The sequence below is a fragment of the Acanthisitta chloris genome, unplaced genomic scaffold (assembly GCF_000695815.1).
Source record: "Acanthisitta chloris isolate BGI_N310 unplaced genomic scaffold, ASM69581v1 scaffold13605, whole genome shotgun sequence".
Lineage (NCBI taxonomy): Eukaryota > Metazoa > Chordata > Aves > Passeriformes > Acanthisittidae > Acanthisitta > Acanthisitta chloris.
In genome coordinates this window covers 28,008-42,336 of record NW_008672184.1, presented here as the reverse complement: position 1 = coordinate 42,336, position 14,329 = coordinate 28,008, and the positions used below count along the sequence as shown (strand labels likewise).

Below are 14,329 nucleotides of genomic sequence, written 5' to 3'. Positions count from 1 at the left end.
GCTTCCCTAAAATCATCAGCGGGTCGTTTATGTTCCCTGGAAGCAGAGCAATGAGACACCCTCAAATAAAGTATTGGAAGTGTTCAGCTGGTGAACAGAATGAAATAAACCAGAGGGTTTCATTTGGAAATGGTGAGGGTTTGGGTGAAAAGGCCACGTTCCCCTGTGTCTTGTGTCTTGGGTTTTGTTAACAGCTTCATGGGGCTGTGACAAGGACAGGAGTTTCTTAGTGTATCTGAGCACGGGAAGGAAATATTCAGTGTATCTACTTCAGGACTCAAATACTTTGTCAGCAGTAAGGTCTGTATAGAGACACCCACACTAACTTCTGTGTAACAGGTAATGACCCTCGTGATGTTTGCTGTGGTTGGAACTACCTTTTACATGGCACAATTGTCTTCTCTCCCTTGTGTATCTCCTGCCAGTCCAAAACACAGTTTCTGTATTGTTATAGCTAATTATTTTGCCTTCCCTCAGTTAACTCTGTAATGATTTTGCTTGTCTTTCTGTGTATGCTCCTTTGATGTGTGTTTCTCACCTCCGTTTTAGGATTATGCTAAGGAAAGATATGGAGTGTCATCAATGATACAATCCCAAGAGAAACCAGGTCAGTTGAAAAAGTTCTTGCAAAAAGGGGTGGGAAAGAAGGAAAAAAGGAGTTATATCCTTGTTATCTTCAGTACCTTTTTGAGAAATCATTTACCAAACCTTTTAATTCAAATCCTTTCCTTCTCTTTGGATGCATTTGTCACTTGTGATGCAGCATTTGGAGTGCTGTGTCCAGTTTTGGGCTCTCCAGTGTGAGGAAGACATGAACATTTTGGAGCTCTTCCAGTGGAGAGCTACCAGATTGTCCAGGGCACAGGAGCACGGGATCTCCAGGGAGAGGCTGAGGGAGCTGAGCTGGTTCAGCCCAGAGAGGAGGAAGCTGTGGAGTGATTTTATTACAGCTTACATCTACTTAATGGGAAGGTGTAGGAAAGATAAGGAACAGGCTTTGAAGGTGTGTGGTGATTGAACAGGAGGTCATGGACACAAGTCAGGAAATTGAGCTAGAAATTTATGAGTGTGGTTGGATGTTGGAACTGAGTCCAGAGGGGTAATGGATCTCAGTCTTTGCCCCTGCCTGGACCACACCTTACACAGCCTGTCAGTTTTGTCTGCCCATCACTGTGGGCTTTGTTTTTTGTTTTCTTATTAAATTACTGTTCTTTGTAATATGCTGACTCCTGAGATGTCAGGTTGTTTCTGTGCTTGGAGCAGGTTCTGCTGTGGCTTTCTGCAGCAGTGCTCTCTCTCTGAGTGGGATATCTCTCTGCTTATTCAGCCTTCCTTACTCCTCATATGAACACCAAATCCACTAATACTATGTATTAATATTTATGGGTTTTATCATTATTCACACCACTCTGAATTCAGGAAAACCTGAGTTTCTACTGATGGGGAATGGGGATTCAGAAAAACCTGTTTGCTAGAGAATAATCTTCTAGGCCAACACCCCAAGGGATATTAATCTTCATGTTATCCAGTGCATGAAACAGGAATGAGGGAAGGTGATAAACTGGTTTATAATAACTTCATAGTGAAATGTAAAAAATCAACATCATTTTTGATTAGCTGATTCTTTTTTTCCTCTGAATGTTTGTTTTGGTTGACCTTCCTTAGGAAGTGAAATGCAGAATGTAGGGGAGAGGAGGAGCCACAAGAGCAATCAGAGGTTGAAACCAGCTGAAGGGGAAGGTTGTATCAAGAATGTAATGGCACAAGAATATCAGTAGGGACTGTATTAACAGTCCTTGTTGAATACAATACACACTAGCTGCCTCAGGAGGGGAGTGAAAGTGGAAATCACAGTGTAAGGCAGCCCAACTGCTGTGTTTTCTCTGCTGGTTTCACACCCCCAACTGTGTGGGACACCCAAGCTGGCAGATTGAGATGGTGGATCAAATCCTACTCTCATGGAGAAAGTCTGCACTGGCAACTGTGTTGTATTCCAAAGGAACACTAAAAAATACTGTGGAGGAAGAAAATTTGTTGGGAAGGACAATGGTGAAAGCCACAGGAAATTGAATGTAAAAGGCTGAGTGCTTTATGTAGTTTTGTTGTCCCTTTGGCTCTTGATCCTTGTTTAAAAAGAAAGTCTTGGATAGTGTGTGGATAAGGTTGAGTGGGTTTTCCATTGGACTTCAAATACAGCGTACAGCACTCCTGCTGTTCTGTGTTCCCAGAAGGTCTTTATCCAGAACACCAAAATTGGGTAACAATAAAGAACAAAATGCCTGTAATAAAGTTGAAGATCAGCCTAGTCCTTTCCTTGAGACTAATGCACTCTTATTTCCAGATTCAGTGGTTCCTGCCAGGGAGAGGTCTTACCAAACAGCTCATGGGAGGGTGAGCTCATCACTCAGCATCAGTATCTCCCCGAAGTGTTCTCTAGCGTTGAGTGTCTTGGAGGAGCTGCTGCTGGGGGCAGGGGTGGCAGGGAGGCAGAAATGAGAGTGTTTCCTGCTGTCTGTACTGTACTTATTGTGTCTGTTTCTGCAGTCTGTGTGGGCACATGCTGGTTCTGGGTCGTGGTGTGAGGTGTGCATATCCACACATTGTCTGGTAACTGTAGCCAACACACAGCACAGGTGTGGGTAGGAGCTCAGGGGAATGGCTGCAGCACTTTTAGGCTTGTTCTAGGAGCTGCACTGTGCTGAGGACACTGGCTGGCCATGTGAAGTTCAAAAGCTTAAAGTGATCAGAGCAAATTATTCTTCCTTTCCCAGCAATAAATTAGTTGTTGTTTTGCCATGCTGGTAGATTCTTGTCCCTCTGCAGGCAAATTAAAATTCTTTTCACAGGTTCACAAGGTGGTTGTTCCACCCTGCTGTGCTGAACTCACACACCTGTGCTTTCTTTCTTGGACCACTTCAGTCTTTCTCCTGCTGGTGTTGGCTGCTCTGGCTGTCTGATGTTCTCACTTCCTGCCACCTCAGGTCTTTAAGTCCTTCCTCCTTGCTATGATTACTAGTAAAACTCCATTTGCCTTTCCCTTTTTCTCCTTCAGCCCCATTATCTCATATTCTCTCCCTGGAAGCTGCTTTCACCTTATACTGCTTTTGAGTTTCAGGTTTTTTAATCAAACTTATCTTCTCTTTCTCAAATTTATCTAATATTGCGAAGATAACTCTTCACAGAGACAGCACAAGTATTGATCAGTCTGTTCAAAATTCCACGATGCAAGACAAATTAACTTAGTAAACAGGCTCATGTGACAGGCAGGGAATGGGGTCTGGAGGTGGAAAAGTGATTTTGTCTTGTGTATCCCACACAGCTTTTTGGACTTTTATCCCCCCATGTTTTTTGAAGGGGTTAGAGTGCTGAGAGAAAGATAAGGATGTTTAGTATGTTGAAAAAAAGAGATTGTGCTGTACATTAAGGAAACAAAAAGTACAGTTTCCCCATAAACATGACTCAAAATGGCAGTGAAGGTGAGAGAGCTGAATGCTGACTTGGGGCTGGAAGTGGAATTTTATACCTAGAGTGTTTTGTTTAAAATCTTTATTCCCTTATCTTCACTGCAACTGTAGCACTGTTTAAAACATCTTTTATTTTGCACTTAATTGTCTAGGAGGGCTTATGTGGCAAGAGGACAGAAAATATAAGTGTAGCTTGCATTTGTGAAAGAACAAGTAGGTGATAGTCTGAAATATGTGATGGGAGGACCTGAAAGGTGAGAGGAAGAAGCTTCATTTTTATCATGGAAGAGATAGAAATGGACTGATAGGAATTCCAGGTCAGATGACGTGAGAGTACAGAGGGAAGATACAGTATGTTGGCTGGACAAGAGAAAATGGGTGACAGAGACAAATGATTGCTTGCACTAATAAGTGTAGGCATCATCATGAACTCTTGGCATTCTAGAAATGAGGGGAAAAGAAAACTAGAATTTGAGTAGTGTTGGAGGATGTAAACAAAGTGGTATAGCTGCTAGATGTAGCTCTTTTCCGTGGAGCACATGGGCAGAAACAGAGACAACGGGCACAAGCAGGAACACAGCAGACTCCTCTGAACATCAGGAAACACATTATTACTGTGAGGGTGGCCAAGGATTCGTACAGGTTGCCCAGGAAGAGCCTCCCCCCATGGAAATACTAAAAACCCATCAGAACAGCATCTTGGACAGCTGGCTCCATGTCACCCTGCTCAAGGATTCCCTCCAGAGGTACCTCCCAACCTCAGCCACGCTGTGATTCTGTGTTCTGCCCTTGGAAAAAATGACTTTATGATGTCTCTTTTTGGATGTTGTTTTATGGAAGGTGAAATAGTCGCAATAATTCATACCATGTAACAATATTTGTGTTAAATGTGTCTTGTTTAGTCTTGATGAAACAGGAACCATTATGTAGCCAAAAGGCTTTTTAAAATATTTATCTACTGCAGATTGTTCCTGAAACACTAAGGATCCATAAAAAGGGTAACACCTCATTCTGTCTTTATGCTTGTGCCTAGAAAATGTTTAAAGTTTGTAAGAACACAGTTTTAAGTGGACTGAGGTAATTTTAACTGAATGTCAAACTCTTAGAAGTATCAAAAGTTGCGATGGTTCCATGTTCCCTATAGTACTATACTGTTGAAGTTTGCACATCAGAAGTTGCTGGCAAGTGGTAACATCCTCATTCCCCTTTCTCCTTTCCCCACTACATACACACACTTAATATATTTGACTCAATTTCCTATTACATTTCTCTTTGCACTTCTTTTCTATTTTGGTTTTAATGTGTGGCTGTGAAGGGAGAACTGCATCGCCCTGAGCATAAGCTAATAAACATTTGCAGCCCCCAAAAATCCCCAGTGCAGAATAACAGGCTTGCAGGGCAAGCTGTGACTGGCATTCAGAGGCAGAGGGAAGGAGTCCAGAGCAGCAGATGGTGTCCTGGGGTGGGCAAACTTTGGAAGAGTTCTGGTGGGAAAAGTCTACAGTAGAAGCGTCTTAGTAAATTTTAATGGGATTTTGAAATGAGGCAGAAGTGTGTGAGGAAAGGCAGAGAGAGTGAATTTGCTTGTGTTGCACATCATAGAATCCTGCTACAGAATCATGGAATAGCTCAAGTTAGAAGAGACCAATGAGGATCTCTTGATCATCTCCTTTGAAAAATTTTTTTTGCCTAATGAGCAGTGGTTTTAACTGCATGCAAACTGAAAATGAGCAGGTGTAGCGCTGCTAGAACCATTGAAATGCAAACTGAAAATGAGCAGGTGTAGCTGCTAGAACCATTGAGGTTCTATGCAGTGCTATCTATACCCTCTATTTGATTTGTAGATATGAGAAAAAGTGTTTGAGACTAGACAAAAATGTATTTGTCCAGAAAAGTACAATTAAACAAGTACATCTCGAGGATTACTGGCATACAGCCAGCTCATTGCAGCTCATGATGGTTGTATAAAACTTTCAAAGTCCTAACTTAATTAAAAATGTTTTCCTTGATCCTTTTTATTTTTCCCTTTACTATCCAAGATCTGTCCTTTCCAAACCATTGCATTCCTGTTGTTACTTAGCTTTTGAGGGTACATAGAGTTTGAAGAGCTCTTTCCAATCAGTCCTGGCTCTGACAGTGATAGTGACAGCAGTGCTCAACCAGGTTGTCAAACAGATTCTTAAAATAAATGTTATCCATTTTACACAGCTATACTCTTGTTGCTATTGTGTTTATCAAAATAAATATTCTTTTAATTTATGATGCACTTTACTTTGTGCTTTCTTTTTCTCTTCTTGATTTTAAATGATCGTTATTTTACGGTAGTATTCACTCTACGTATGTATGGTGGGTACAGAGAATAGTCCTGTCAGCTCAGAGCCTTTGTTTTCCTGGTTCAGCATGCCAACTTCCACCTTGCACAGTGGAGCAGGGCAGACATCCCTTAGGCAGCAGAAATTCAGACTAACATGCAGGTAGTAGAGTGAAGTCCTATCAAAAGCAGTGTAGTCATTCTGGGTTCTGCCATCTGTAGCCTGCAGTAAGTCCTGCTGTTGTTTTCCTGCAGTTTGACTCTGCTATATAAGTCAGATAATAACTCGAGCCAATTTAGAGCTACTTGATCAAGTACAAGTGCCTGAGAGAGGCAATGGGATCTTGGGTGTTTGCAGTACATCAATTATGCTCTAGATATAAAAAAAGTGTTTTGGGTTTATTATAAATTTTGGCAATGGCAGAAAATGTATTTGGAGTTTCTGAGTGAAAAATGTTTTGCTTTAGTAAAACCAAACCTGTTTTAAAATGTGCTTTTTTCTGTAATTCAGACAGAGTTTTGACTCGCATAAAAGACTTGACACTGGACAAGGCTGATCAATTGGTTTGGGTTCGTGGCAGAATTCACACAAGCAGAGCTAAAGGTGAGATGCCTTCAGGGCTTTTTATTTTTATTTCCTCTTATTGTTAGTATAACCTAAATGTTTGAGGTTTTTTTGGCTTCATGACCTGTTACTTATGTCTTGCATTCAAGAAAACTTTGCCATCTAGTTACTGTTTACTTTGCCTGGTTATTTTCTCTTCTTCCACCTCTGTTTTCCCAAGAGGGAAAAGGAAGTTTTGTTTTCAGCTGTGTGGCAATTGGGTATTACTATTACATTGTAGTAAAAGTGAATTTTGGTTTTGCATTGCTAAATACTGTGTGGACAATTGTAAATAATAATAAGAATTCAAATACATTAGAGTCATTCTCCTTAGGGCATTGGCAGTTGTGAGATAAACCAGTTCTAAGCCTCTGCTGTAAAACATACCTGTATTATAAATGTATCAGTTGTCATATTTACTCTGCTGCATATGAATATTTTCACTATACATTTTCTTCAATGGGAAACAAAAACTTGGGTTAAAATCTCAGAATTTTTACTTTCTGTTACCAGTATCTGATTGTATCCATTTGAACCTCAAATAAGAAGCATCATCTTTTCCTTAAAAAGACAAAAGGAGAATCCTTCTGTAGGTTCTCAGTAGTTGGGCTGTCCTGCTTGGCTGTCTGACAGTCATATTTCATCCCTGGAATCAGAAGTTCTCCCTGGGGACCAAGTTGCCATATGCAAACTTAAATAGGCTTTGGCCTTTGCAGTTGACATCAGACACTGACAACTGTTGTACTGGTTTCAGTTATGTTTGGCAGCTCTGTAGGGAGATATAAATAACTTGTGTCTCCAGAATTGAAAGAAAAGAATATAAAGAAATTATCTTCACGATTGAAACTTAACAGTAGTCTTAAAATTGGGAATAACACAAATTAAGGGTGAGAATCCGGTGCAGAATATTGTCACAGATACCATTTTTGTGGATTTTTGAAAGGGATTTCTCTTCTTGAGTCTTCATTTTTTCAGAAAATGTCTCTGCTAATGAATGTCTGCACTACTGCAGTCAGTTAAAATAAGGAACTGCATGTAAATATATACATATGATGTGTGTTTTAATTTGTATTAGAATTTTCACATTTAGGGAGCCTGTGATTTCCCCTCTAATTCTGTAGTGTAATCTTACAATTTAAGCAAATTGTCAACCCCAGAAGCTGTGAAAGCTTTGGTTGTTACAAGTGGAGTTGTTCACACAGGACATCCTTCATCTAAGCTAAATGTTACTATCAATACACAAATAAGGGTATCCTTGTGGCTTTTCTTTTGCCAACTCTTTCTTTGAAAGAGTTTAGACTATTAGCAGGATTTAGGATGTTAGAGGCAGGTGTCTCTGCAGACCTTGAAAGCAGTGTGAAGTTCAGTGGCTGATTGCTGTCTCTGTATTTCCTTGCTTGCACATTAACTTGCAGGACAGTGATTTACTTCAATCACACTAACACCTATGTAACATGCCAGTATTAACTTACTAGGAGCTGATTGTCATCTTTCACCTCTGTCAAGCAAGACTATTGGTTTCCATGAGTTAGCACTGCTTATTTTCAAAACTCTTTAACACAGCCTGAAGAATGAGAGCAAAAGGAGCTGAGACTGGGCTTGAAGTGTTCTCAGTTTATTGATTGTGCTTCTGGTTCCCTCTTGGTCTGACAGCACAGAACAATTCTGACATTCAGGGAGTGCTGCTAGGGAATGCCATATGCTTGTTTACTTAAGCTTTGGGGGAAAGAATCTTATAAGAAAAGCAAATGTTTAAGAGTAAAAAGTAATATTAGCCTTTCCCACACACATCATGGCACTATTCCTACCATTATGGAAAGGAAAGCCTTGCAGGAAACAGGAAAATCTTACACAAAAATAGCACTAGTTTTTCTCAGAAACTTGAATTTGACTCCTAAATAACCAACATACCCTTTGTTTAACCCTGTCCAGTTCTGACCAGTAAACCAGAAAAATGGCTGGGAACAACAGCAGAATCCAGCTGTCTTGTATAGCAAGTCACTCATGGAAATGAACTGAAGGATGTGTAAAGAATGGGGTGTTGGGAATTTCTGTGGGTTGTACTAAAATTAAAGTGCTTGGGGGCCCTGTGGTTTTTATCACAGATTGAATAAATGTTATTTCTGGCCTTATTTTCAAGCCAGCCTAAGCTACTGATCACGCAGATTGAATAAATGTTATTTCTGGCCTCATTTTCAAGCCAGCCTAAGCTACCGATCACATTTATCATTGGAAAGCTGTTGGGAAATCAGTCTGGGTTTGGCCAGGGAGCTGGGAATGGTGCAGTATGGTAGACCTGAACTGCTTTTTAGTTTATGAATGCAAAGGTTTATAAAACATCAGAATTGTATGTGTGAAAATAAGGATGCCATCAAGGGCAATACTGCACCAAATTTTGTACTGAGCACTATAAAGTTTGCTCTTTGCTGGCAAATGTCTGTAACCAGCAATGTATTAGTTTATGTGACCAAACATTTTTTACTCTTTACACACATGCATTCCTTACATCCTTTGCTCTGAAAAAGTCTTGTCTCATTTGGTTATTTTATTCAAGAAAGACAGTGGATTCTTGGTTGGCTTTATGTGCTTACTTTTGATGGAATTCTCTGTGTGGTGTCTTCTCTTATTTGTCTAGTGACTAAACATTCCTCATGTTATCCTGAGTCAGACCTGTTAACCAGATTTCTTTTGAAACTTTTCATCTTTTTAGGCATTTTTGTGGGATTTGGTTTGTTTTCTAGAAACTTAGCGTAGGTTACTGTTAAATGTGAGTAAATTTGTTTGTATCCTTTTCACTTAAATACCATGTAAGTGTTTTGAAACCCGTGGAAAATTTTTTCTCACTCTGATGCTTCCTTTTTCCTGTCTCTTGATCTGGAAAAGCATCTAAGCATGAACTAGATTTGATTATGGCTTGTCTTTTTTATACTTTATTTTGCCTTCATCTCTTTTGGGAAAAGTTCTGTTTCCTCCTACCATCTTTGTAACTGTGATATTCTAACAACTCCTATCAGTGAGGTCTGTTTGATCACTTATCTTCTGTGTGATTAGAAATGGTTATATTCTGTAAAACATCTCTTTCTTCATGGAAACAGCTACTGTTACTCATGACAAACAGATTGGAGTCCTTTTGTAGTACAGATATTGATCAGAGTTCCAGTGTTTGGGTTTAGGTACAACCACTAGACTTTTGGATGAGGCTCTGAGCAAGCTGCTCTGGTTGAAGATGTCCCTGATCATTGCAGCATTGTTGGACTAGATGACCTTTAAAAGGTCCCTTCCAACCTAAACCATTCTATGATTCTGTGATAACAGGTCTCTCCATTTATTTCACAGTTTTATCCTTAAGTATTTACTAGTCAAGTGACATTGTAGTTGTGTATTTCTTGTTGGAACACCTAGTGCATCATTTGTGACTAACATCATGGAAGAAAATACTATTTTCTAGGAAATGCTGTATCAAACCATCTTGTAAGTAAGAAATACTGAGATGGCAAAGATGTGAGATATGGCTCTCTTATCTAAAGAAACTCAGCATGTTGTGTCCTATGGAAAAGATTGTGCTCCATTTGTTGCCTTGCTGGATCTGAACCACAGATTGTTGTGTTGTTCTAGTTTAAATCTGTGGCTTCATGTTTGCCTGCAAGAAATGTGTACACCCATACCATGTTAGGTACTGCAGCCTCTGGAATACAGAAATAATTGTACTCTGCTTTCTGAAAATGCCTAATTAATTTTGTGCCACTTATGTTTGTCCTAGGACAAGGTTAGCTATTTCCAATAATTATGATGTTAATATTTAATAATACTTTGTACCAGTTTTATATGTTTGCTTTTATTTCCGTGTGATTGTGTCAAGTGCTCTGTGTTTATCACCTGATGCTGTTTGAATTATCTGCAGCTATGTGTCAGGAATGGTAATCTGCATAATTACAAATGAAAACTGCATCTGCCTTGTTAGTGTCAGTGTTCAAGTTAGGTATGTGTTGATTTTAATGTCTTATAGACTAAGTCAACAGTGACTGGGAATTAGCTCTCTATAAAAAGCTTCTGGCTTCATCCTATCCTCACAAATTTAATGGAAAACTTACAATGTTCTGAGTCAGAACTTGGAGCTCAAGTGATATTGATGCATTTGTCAGATACTGGTACAACAATGAAGTGTTTGCTGTTAATTTCTCTCCCTAGGAAGAAGCATTTAAAAATCACCGTTTTTCCTTAAAATCTGAGTTAATGATTGTTAGAGATGTGAGAAGAAATGGGAAGTGATTGTAACTGTCAGCTAAACAGATTAGAAGGAGCTTTGTTGACTTGGAAATACCCATTTTAAAAGTCACCAAAGAGGGTTATGTTCTTTGTAAATTATTATTAATTCCTGTTAACTTCTTTTCCCCTAAGTCGTTCATGAATAAATTGCTCTTAGAGGAATTTTTAATTGGGTCTTTTAGGTTCTTGTCATTCACTAGAATCAATACTCCTTTTGTTCCCCTTCATTCTGAATGTGTGGTGTATGATAGAATGAACATTGTTGGTTTAGACCCCGTGGTGCAAAATCAAGTCTGTTTCTCTCAGAGCAGCTTTGTAAAGTGAACTCTCTAGCTTTGATTTGAGAAGATGAGACAAAACTTCTTTAAAAATAACTTAGACTTGAAGCAGTTGTGAGCAGAGAAACTAGAAAAGTATCATAACTGCAGTTGAGGAAAAATGGTTATTTTAAAAGTTAGGATTTCTAGGGTTTTTTGTCTAGATATTATTTATCTTAGAAGGCTTACTGCTATTTTTAGAAAATGTCCATTCACATGTTGGTAGATGTAAGGCACAATTCTTTGATTTATCTCTGTGTTTGTGTGTGTACATGCAGAGCTGAGTAGTTCAATGTAGCTGTTTGGAGAGAGGCCAGCAGTGAGTGAGAGAGAGACAGACACACTTGAAAGGTCAGCTTGATATGAAAGTAGTGAGGCATTTCTTCTCATTCACAAAGTCCTCAAGTAACTTGTCCTTAATACACCTGTGTTGTTTTCCTTTGTATTCAGGGAAGCAGTGTTTCTTAGTCCTGCGTCAGCAGCAGTTTAATATCCAGGCTCTTGTGGCTGTGGGACAGCATGCAAGCAAGCAGATGGTAAAGTTTGCTGCCAAGTAAGTAAGCAATTATATCCTGTTGTCAGAGTAAACAATGGTGGGAACCAGGACTCCCGGGGGTTGGGACCATTTTCACACATTAACATCAATGCTTCGTTTGTTTTAAAATGTAGTTATTTAAATTGTCAGCTCTCTATTGCAGTGAATGCATTACACTGACAAAGGATAAAATAGAGAACAGGCTTGAAATTCATTCTGAACTGCTGAAGCAGCATTCTCTCGCCACAGACAACCTGCATTTACTTTCAGGCTGGCTAACAAAAAGTCTGGCAAGCTGAGCTTAGCAGGACACTTCATTTTGTGTGTGCTGTTGGTGTGTATCTGCCCGTGTTTTTCTCCTACAAGACGTGCAGTGTAGTAATACATTTGATAGCTGGAACTGATGTGAAGGAGTCCCATGTTGTGAGTTCCTCACTGAGCTGAAATTTAAGTAGCTTCTGTGCACTCTATTAATCTTCTTTACACCTTGTTTTTTGGCACAAGTGTGTTTAATGAGGGGTTTAAGTTAATTTTAAAATAATTTGGGGAGGGGTAATAGTTAGACTTGCTAATTAAACCAGTGTTTGTTGCAGCAATTTAAATTCAGTAATTTGGTTTGTTTTGTTCCTGAAGATAAAAAATTACCTTTCCCTTCTACTTGCCTCAAGATTGTGCTTTGGGGTTGTCCAGTAATAAATATGCTTGCATGATAAATGTGTTTTATAGCAGAGCTTTTAATCATGTATATGTGCTTGTTCACAAAGAGAAATGTGGATGAATTCGACGCAATAATATGTTGAACATGTGGCACTTGAGTTGCTTCTGTGCAGATCTTGGCACTACTCTCCTGCCTGGGAAGAGAGCCCCCACTAATTAGCTGCAAAAGTGCTACAGCCTTCAACCTTCAATATGTCAGGGAGAGGAAGGATTCATTATAGTATAGACTTGCAGAAGCCAAGTTAAGAAGGTTGGGATAATGCTTCTGCTGATGAGGTTCAGGGCAACGGGAAAACAGAACCAGCAGTGTTTGTTGTTTGGCTGTGCTCAGTGCTGGCAGTGCCAGGGTGAAACATGCTGTTTACAGGTGTTTATGAGCCAAAGTGAAGTGCTCTGTTTCTTCATGAAATGGTTTGTTCTCTCCAGTGCTTGGAATCTTTGTAAAGAATTAAGTGTATAATCTACTTGTTCCCTAATTCATCTCCCTCTAACCCACCAGCACACTGCCTGTGCTCTCTCAACTTGCACTACAGAACAGTAGAACTCTTTTAGAGTGGTGATGCTTCCTCTCCTCTCCTCCAGTTCTCTCCAACATCTCTTTTTCAGTTTTCTTCGTGGTTCTTTGCTCCACAACCGAATTTCTTACATTTCATGAGTGGCAGAACTTCGTGGTTATTTGCTCAGGAGTGGGAAGTTGGTCCTTACCCTTTTCTGGCATGTGCTGACTGCCACTTATAAACTGTCAGTGACTTTTTTTGTGATTCACTAATCTTTTGTCACTCAGTTTTCTGCCAGGTGAGTGATTTACACTAGGTCATGCAGGTCCAGTGCTAACAAGGAATGGGAAATGGGGGAAGAACGTATCTGGAAGGAGTCACTTCTGGCAGCAGTGAGCTGTTGAATCACACAGAACCTCGTCCTTAGGTTCTTTCCAGATGCCTGTCATCTCCTCACTTCTCTTGATGGGACAGATTTGATTTCCTCTGAGTAGCCAGATTTGTGGTGTATTTACTTGTGCTTTGACTTTTCATTCTGCTCCTACTTGGGATACCACTCGCTAGCTGAACCCTGGTACTTGAGCCTCTCCTTGTTTCTCACATACACGTTTTACTCATTCTTTGTGCTTCTGAAATGTTTACATGCTTACCATCATGTTCTCTGAATGGTGTAACTTTCTCTGCTCCAGCCTTCTGGGTTTGCTCTTGTTTGTTAACCCCATTAGTGCAATCCCCTTCTTGCAATTCCTTCTCACCAACAAAGCTGTTTTATTAATATCCTGCCATGCTCTCACTTTTCCCAGGGTTGTGTCTGATGTCAGCATTGCAGCTCTTGCCCTTCAGAGGCTGCTGCTGTTCCCTGAGTGCACGTGGGGTCACTGTGGCAGGAGCACCTGAAGCAGAGCCTCAGTACGTGCCTGTGCTCAGGCCTTCCCTGCCCCTGTTCACCTGCAGGGGGATGATGCTATTCTCACTGGCACATAGGGCTGGTCTTAGATGTCTAAAAATAACTGTCCTGTTTCCCTGCCTTTCTTAGTGTCTTTTTTTTTATCATCTCATTTCCTATGCGTTGTGAGGAAATACACATTTACTGAAGAAAACATGTAACTTAAATACCTTAAATTTCAATCAAGTTTTTAAACTTCTTTTCATTGATAGTACATAAACTATATTTGTCCTGTCCTGCTTTCTTATATTTTGATCCTGGGTCCGCAACTTTGTTTAAAACAGTTTGTGAAATTCTGGATCTTGACTTTTTAATGGAGTTGATTAAATAATGAGCATTTTTTGTACAGATTTTCATAAATGATAAACAAACCAGTTCCTCTTTTAGATATTGGCACATGGAAACCAAGAACTTTCATAACCTTCTGTGGTCAGCAGCATTCAGATAGTAATTATCTCCATTAGCATAAGAATGTGAGTTCTTAGTGAGAGATCCTGAACACTGGTTTAACTCAGTTTTACAAAGAAATTTCTGTGAGTTTAACTATGGAAGGTTTCTAGTTGAACCTCCGAAATGTACACAGCCAACAGCACAGAGCCAGTGGAGAAAGTGGATTGGCAGCTGTGGAGTTGTTCTCATGTGTTTCATCAGCAAAACCAGTTCAGCCTGGTC

General features: G+C 39.8%; 1 protein-coding gene across 1 annotated transcript in view; it reads left to right on the top strand.

The window, feature by feature from the left end:
* Positions 1 to 555: 555 nt before the first annotated feature.
* The window catches only part of DARS (aspartyl-tRNA synthetase), a 37,881-nt gene continuing 24,107 nt past the window's right edge, over positions 556 to 14,329 (top strand). Inside the window, exons 1-3 of the mRNA XM_009074424.1 lie at positions 556 to 607; positions 6,287 to 6,379; positions 11,413 to 11,515. Coding sequence (XP_009072672.1) covers positions 583 to 607; positions 6,287 to 6,379; positions 11,413 to 11,515 — 221 coding nt within the window. The 5' untranslated portion in view covers positions 556 to 582. The remainder of the gene's footprint in view (positions 608 to 6,286; positions 6,380 to 11,412; positions 11,516 to 14,329) is intronic.